The sequence below is a fragment of the Microtus ochrogaster genome, chromosome 19 (genome assembly GCF_000317375.1).
Source record: "Microtus ochrogaster isolate Prairie Vole_2 chromosome 19, MicOch1.0, whole genome shotgun sequence".
Classification (NCBI taxonomy): domain Eukaryota; kingdom Metazoa; phylum Chordata; class Mammalia; order Rodentia; family Cricetidae; genus Microtus; species Microtus ochrogaster.
The window spans coordinates 46,043,842-46,051,469 of NC_022021.1; the positions used below are offsets into that span (position 1 = coordinate 46,043,842).

Sequence of the window (7,628 nt, forward strand, 5' to 3'; positions counted from 1 at the left end):
CACACACACACACACACACACACACACACACACACACTGAAGAATAATAACAGTAACATTGTAACCTCCAAGACAGTGCCAATAAGTGCTTTACTATTCATTTACTACTGTTACTCCTTTTATTTTCCCAAGAGATATAATAAAATTTACTTTTCCCCTTTCATGCAGACAGGATCTTGATGTTAGTACAAACTGGTTTCAAACTTAAGATCTTCAAGCTTCAGCCTCCCAAGTGCTTGGGTTATTCGGCACCCATCCTATGTCTCCAATGAAATTTCTAATCCACATATGAAAAGGTTAGGTATGGAAATCAAACAGTAATATTGTGTGTGTGTGTGTGTGTGTGTGTGTGTTTCCAGAAAGGGTTTCTCTGTTTAGCCTTGGATGTGCTGGAGCTCACTCTTGTAGAACAGGCTGGCCTCAAACTTACAGAGATCCGCCAGTCTCTGCCTCCCAAGTGCTGAGATTAAAGATGTGTGCCATCACCACCCAGCTTCAAATAGTAATTCTCATATCTACATACTATCAATGGGGAAACTGTAATGTACCTCAATAAACATAAACATAAAAAAATAGCGAGTAGGATATTCTAAACAGCCAAAACGGCAACAAGCTAACTTTTGTTTAACGTTAGTATTTCAGTGTCTAATAAAAGGAGCATTACCCACCTAGAAGAGGAACCACACCAGAAGCTATGACATATGGTACACACAGGGAAAGTAAGAGCACAGAGATCACTGGAGCTGCCAGCTTACGAATGATATAATGAAGGTCGATGTTCCGAATGCCATTTGCATAAACCTGAAATGTGGAAAAGTAATAGTTAGGGTGTGGGACACTGAAATGTTCAGAAGATAAAGGTGGTTGCAACAAGCCAAAAATCCTGAGTTTGATCCCCCGGACCCACATGACATCAGGAGAGAACTGCCTTTCCCAGCTTGTCTTCTGGCCTTCACTTGAGTGCTGTGGCCCCCAGGAAACACTAATTATCTTTGGAAAATGCTACTATGTTCTGCGGGGATTAAAGAAATGGATGAAAGTGGGAAACCATGAAAATGAAAAACACTATTGTAAACAGAGGGATAAGACAGAACTGTCTTTATTTTCTTCTCTTGGCTTCATAGCTTCTTAGAAGCTAGGATGTGGCCCAACTCAAGTCCTTACTCCAAGATCTGAAGAACAAGCAGGCTTAAGCCTCTAAAGACACGGCCCACCTCCCAGTAAGGCAACCCACATGCACCATCACTACAGAGCAGGCATCCCAGTGCTTCTCAGTCAGCCTGCATTACTGCTTCACATCTGTGTCCCCTTGTCCCACCCCCTGACTCTAAAGTACAACAGACAAAGGTATCCCACAAACAAGGTTTCATAGCTCCCAACTACAAAAAAAACCCTATTTCTAGGCATCTGTGCAGAAGGTAGAGAGTATCAACTGGGAGACATTGCAGTGGACAGGCTCCTGTTTCTCCTTGAAGGGATATGCTGCCACAGGCACACACAGAGTGGCCTTCTGATGTACTATTTCCTGGCCCCACTCTTGGTATGAGAATCAAGAGCTTGATTTTCATGTATGCTGGCCAGAGAGAACTACTGTCTTCAATTTCTATACATCAGGAAGAGGTGTGTCTTAAAACTGCTGCAGAGCTGTAAGACTATCTGCCTAGCAATTTCCTAAGAATGAAAAAGTTGAGTTATCCTTGAGTACATTTTCCAGATAACTAAAGTTTAAAGAAGCAAGTAGGCTATTCAGATGGAAGACATCTTTCTGATATGAATTACTGTGCTTCCTACTGATTAGTGTTCAAAAACACAACCTACTTTTCTCAAGGTTAGCACCATGATAACCAAGTTTCCTGATAGCTCCCTAGTACAGCGGCAGTCTTAGATGCTATGCAATCAGAGTACTCCTAAGCAGCCCGGCCCTATCTGTTATTGAGTAGTATCTTACTTTTGTCAGGACAGGCTAAGAAGTACGAACGCCAAGTTTCATCAGAACGTCTGTAGTGAAAATGACTAGGAGCAGCTTTGCCTCTGCTTTACACAGTTATAGGTATCTTAGTTTACTGGTTAACCTTCAGGTGGGTTATGGTGACTGACAAAAACCCGCCATAATGAGTGAAAGCGGAGTAAGTGCCTTGACATTTTTGGTATAAGGGTGGTGGTAAGCAAGAGGCACCTGGAAGGCAAGTGGAATGGAGCACTCAATCCTTCCTCTCTCTTTACATAAAAGCAGGGTCACCCTCCTAACCCCACACTATTGAGGGCAAATGTCAGCTAGAGACATCCTAAACCTGCAGGCCTAGAAAGGACCACAGCAAAGAACCTGACAAACCTCACTATACACTCTCCCCGGCTTTTTGAAATAGGGCCTCATGTGGCCCAGGCTGTCCCTAAACTTGCTACATAAAATTGAGGATGACCTTGAACATGATCCTCCTGCCTTTGACATCTCAAGTGTAGACATGGCTATTAACCAGTTTTTTATCATTTTTTTCTCTTTTTCCAAAAGCCTACCTGCAGTTTCAAAATTCCTTCTTTTTGGCTTACCAGTTCTCTAAAATTTTATTAGTCTTTCTTAAAAAATAAATAAAACTACATCAGCTAGAATTGAAAGCTACCTCTTTAATAATTATTCATTCTCAAGGCATATTTTATTTTAACAACTATACATCAGAAAACAAAACTCTAAAAAAAAGAAAAAAGAAAAGAAAAAGAGGCCGGCAAGTTGGCATAGTGGTAAAAGCACTTGCTATGTAATGTAACCCTTGAAAGCCCAAAAGTTGTTCTACATAGGCACACACACACACTTTAAAAAAAAAAAAAACAAACTATAGGTGCACATTAATGAAAATAGAGAACTCAGAAAAGCAGAATCATGGAAACTAAAACTCCATTAGCTAAATAGAACCACAGCCCACTTCAAATATATTTCTCTGAACTGGCTTACCTGTTCAATGACCGTTTTCAGCCACCACTGAGGACCCATCAGAGTTATAGCTGCGATAATTTTGGCATGTAGCACTCCCAGTGCCCAATCCTATAGTTAGAAGAAACCAAGAACACTTAACACAGCTTCACTGACTTTGACATAAGCCTACACAATGCTGTTCAGTTTCAGAATGGAACTGCACAGAACTGGGAACATTTAGTTAAGCAACTGACAGCTGACAGCTTTTGGGAAGAAAGAGTTTTCTTTAAGAGTTCTAGTTGACCAAAAGGGAGGCAGAGGCAGGCGGATCTCTGTGAGTTCAAGCCTTGAGTGAGTTTTAGGACAGCCAGGACTGTTACACACACACACACACACACACACACACACACACACACACACACACACACACACAAAAAAAAAAAAATCTTAGACGCCTCCCCACCTTGCCGCAAAAAAGAAATTCTTTGCTGGTGGGTAAAAGTCACACTCCCATGAGTATATATGGGCAGCACATATTTTCTGGATTAAAAATACTTTTCTTCCCAAAGAAACCAAGTTGAAAGCCAGTAAGGAAAGGGGAAATGAATCTGGGAAGAGTGAAGGGAAGGGATGAATATGATCAAAATACATTGTACAAAACTCTCAAAAAACAAGAAACGGGGAATAATATGTAAAAGCTCCTTTAGAAACCTAACATTTTTTTCTTGAGAGAATATAGAAGTTTGAGCATTAACAGAGACCCCAGCAAGCAAGTAAAACAAATGCTATTATTCTAACAACCATTCTTGTTGCTTTTCCTGTGTTACTGGTATGGACTGAGCTAATTTACGCCACAATAAAACATTTTAGACCTAAGAAATTACTCCAAAGGCTCGCAAGCTCAGGCATTTGTGGTTTTCCTGAACTATTACCAGAATAGGATGTTTTCCATTCCCAGTACCACTGAAACCAGGGTCCTCATGGTACCCTGCCTCCAGCTGGCCAGTGACAACCAATGCCTGCCATCCCATCGAGGCATTTTAAACAACGTACACCAGACCCTGCAAGCACTAGTCCCCACTTAGAACCATAAATCCTTACCACGATATGAAATACTCCCTTACATTTTTTTTTATTAATTTCATCATTTATTTTAGGGAGACAGGAACAAGGGCATTCCATGGCATAGGCATAGATCAGTTCTTCATATATGTGAGTCCTAGACAGCAAGCTCAGTGAAGAGCATCCTTTTAATCCCCAAAGTATTCTGAGGGAAGGATTTATGAGGCCTTCACATTTTATTTTATTTTTTTTGTTTTTCGAGACAGGGTTTCTCTGTAGCTTTGGAGTCTGTCCTGGCACTAGCTCTTGTAGACCAGGCTGGCCTCGAACTCACAGAGATCCGCCTGCCTCTGTGTTGGGATTAAAGGTGTGCACCACCACCGCCCGGCAGCCTTCACACTTTAAAGTGCATTATTTTAACAACTTTACAAGGGTTCCTAGAATAGGAAAACAATCTTCCTAAACAAACTGCATAAACTAAAATAATCAAGATTTTTTTTTTTTGATCCCAAACCATTAGCAACAATCACAAGGAAAACACACATACCTGCCAAGGGTAGAAAAGGGGAGTCTGATCAAGAGGGACCCTCAGAGGAGCAACAATAACCAGCTCAAACAGGAGCCCCAGGAGCAGTGGGACGACCCCAGCCAGCAGCACAGCAACTATCAGAGTCTTCATTATCTAGCAGGAAACAGGACACCTAGTTATTACAAAGGAGACTCTGTTCTAACAAACCAGTCACTGTAAGGCTTGTTCCCTCTTTGGCCTGATGTCCAGCGGGGCAAATTATACTATTTTGTAAAATTATACCATTTTAAACAACATATACACACATTTTTATGTTAGCTATTTCAGTGGAGCTTCTTTTTCTAATGCATATATGTACATGTGCTGGGTGCACCTGTACCCCAACTGTACAAACACAATTGAAATCAGAGGAAAATCTCAAGTGTCACCCCCTCCTTTGTGAAAAGTGTCTCACTGGCACAGAACTCATCGATTAGGTTAGGCTGGTCAGTCAGCGAACTCAACCAGCAAGTCCTCCTGTTTCTGCCTCTTCATCACTGAGATTACAAGAACATGTCACCCTACCCGGCATGTTATCTGGGTCCCCCAGCTTGTCAGGCAAGAGTTTTTATCAGCCTAGTCATCCCCAAACCCATTAAGTGAACTTGCTAGAGTGCACAAATGCAGAGCTCTAGCTGCAACAAAACCTATTGCTATTATGGATTGTTGCTATAAAACATACTTTCCCAAAAATTTCATCTACTGTTATATTCAATAAACAAGATGACTTTGATGTTTTCTTCAAAATATAGTTCTCTGTACTTGCCTTTTTTTTTTCTTTTTTGGTTTTTCGAGACAGGTTTTCTCTGTAGCTTTGGGGTCTCGAACTCAAAGAGATCTGCCTACCTCTGCCTCCAGAGTGCTGGGATTAAAGGCGTGCACAACCACCGCCCAGCTCTGTACTTGACTTTTATTATCTGCAAAAGCCTACTGATTTGCCAAAATCCTGATCCAACAGCTACCTAACTCATAAACTGATATGTGAGTCCTCAGGTGAACTGGTGGTTTATCCTGACTCTAGTTAAACTTATTCATCAAACCAATCAGACTGACCCCACTAAAATAGTCTGGCTTTCAGGTGAAGAAATGATGCCTATCTTTTCAATACATTAACAACTATAGCTAGTGCATTCACAATAGAGCTTTAGATTTGGATTAAGTAGCAAAATAAGAAAATATTGACATGCTGGGTGGTGGTGGCACACGCCTTTAATCCCAGCATTCGGGAGGCAGAGGCGGATCTCTGTAAGTTCAAGACCAGCCTGGTCTACAAGAGCTAGTTCCAGGATAGGCTCCAAAACCACAGAGAAACCCTGTCTCGAAAAGCCCCCCCCCCAAAAAAAAATTGACAAAAGGAACTAGAAAATACTTGCAATAAAACAGTCTTAAAGTGACTTTGGGTTTTGGTGACCTTTTCATAAGGTGGCTTCAGTGGATACGAATATTCTACTATATGACCAAGCACAGTATTTGTGGAATACATATTACCTCTTTACATGGCCTTTGTGAAGATATGATACACTACCAAATAAAACTACAGTTAGCTGGGTTCTGTATTAAATATTGATAAATTGCTCATTACACTAAGGAGTAAGGAGCAATTAACTCCCTCCATTCATAACCTACAATAATCAACAATACCTCACTACACACATGGATTTTATCAACATAAAGTAATTGTACAATGATGGAAAAATGAAATATGCTATAGTCTGATTAGAATATACTCATATACATATAGTATGTGCAAATAACAAGTAAAACTATAAAATATTAAAAATAATTTCAGCATAAATATAAATGCATAAACTCTAAGAGAATGCAAAATATAAACTCAGATCAGAAATCAGAGCTAATTACCCAGATGACCAGGCAAAGAAGTGCCCTACCGTATTTACTGGCCCAGCCAACAGTGTGTACAAGAATTATTCCCCACACTCAGAAAAGGATCTGTCTGTCTCTGTGCAATCAGGGTTTTGAGAATGACTTCCATTACTTGTGCATTCACATCTCCAAAAGCACATTCTGAAATTCTTAATGATCTCACAAGGTCACTTAGCACAGTCTTCTGTTAACTCAAGTGCATCTGGGTAAAGAACTGTGGTTTAGGTGAAACGGAAGGCTACTATCTTAGAGGAACATTTCTTCTCATGAAAAGATAAACTCTCCTGAAAACCAGTGACACAAGACAAGAAAGACAATGGGAAGCAGCTGTTAAAGTATTCATTACCACCAGATAGGAGCAGTATCTTATTACAGAAACCTACCATGAGGGACCACTCCTTAACCTTCTGGAAAATCACTCTGCGTCCCTGGGGCATCCAGGCTACCAGCACCGTCACTGCCCTTATGGTCAGCCAGCATACATAGAGACCACAAGCAGCCGTGTACAGCTCATGGATTTTGGCAGTCCCCGTCCAAAATGACATTAACCAACGACCAGCAAATACTGAAAATAGAAAGGCTGACAAATGAGACACATGGCTAGGTAAAGAAAACTGTAATCTTGACATTCTACAAATATTTTCACATTAGAATAAACAAAAACAGTTCTCTAGAAAACAGAATTACTTGACTAAGAAATACCCCAAATACAGTCAATGAACTGATTCCCCCAGAATATAAAGCCTGGTGTGCCATGCCATTTACTAATTTCTCCTAGCCTGAGAAGTTATGAGCATTGATGCTTACATTATTTTTATTACCAACTGTAATTATTATGCTAATAAAATAAAGAGAAAATTTCTATTATTTGTGCTGTAAACACTTTATCTAGGAACAATATAAATAATTTAGGTTAATTTTCTTTCAAATGATCCATTCATTTGCACAGAAAACTCAGCTTGTTAAAAGAATGCGGTAGGCACAGTAACATTTCAAGACACAGTATCAAAGAAAACTGTATAAACTTTCTTTAAAAATCAATACAAAAACAGAACAAGACACAGAACTAAGATCTTTCTAAAGGTTGTTAGTTTTGTGTTTTTTCCTTTTTTTTTTTGGTTTTTCGAAACAGGGTTTCTCTGTGGCTTTGGAGCCTGTCCTGGAACTAGCTCTGTAGACCAGGCTGGTCTTGAACTCACAGAGATC

General features: G+C 40.2%; 1 protein-coding gene across 2 annotated transcripts in view; it reads right to left on the reverse strand.

Moving 5' to 3' along the window:
* Positions 1–7,628, reverse strand: part of March6 (membrane associated ring-CH-type finger 6) — a 62,905-nt gene that overhangs the window by 2,604 nt on the left and 52,673 nt on the right. Inside the window, exons 21-24 of one of the 2 annotated variants that reach the window (XM_005356673.3) lie at positions 6,806–6,987; positions 4,518–4,652; positions 2,948–3,037; positions 669–801 (exon numbers count right to left, since the gene is read on the reverse strand). In XM_005356673.3, the coding sequence (XP_005356730.1) occupies positions 669–801; positions 2,948–3,037; positions 4,518–4,652; positions 6,806–6,987 (540 nt within the window). Of the gene's footprint in view, positions 1–668; positions 802–2,947; positions 3,038–4,517; positions 4,653–6,805; positions 7,003–7,628 lie in introns of both variants that reach the window. The other variant, XM_013349748.2, reaches the window with a different exon arrangement.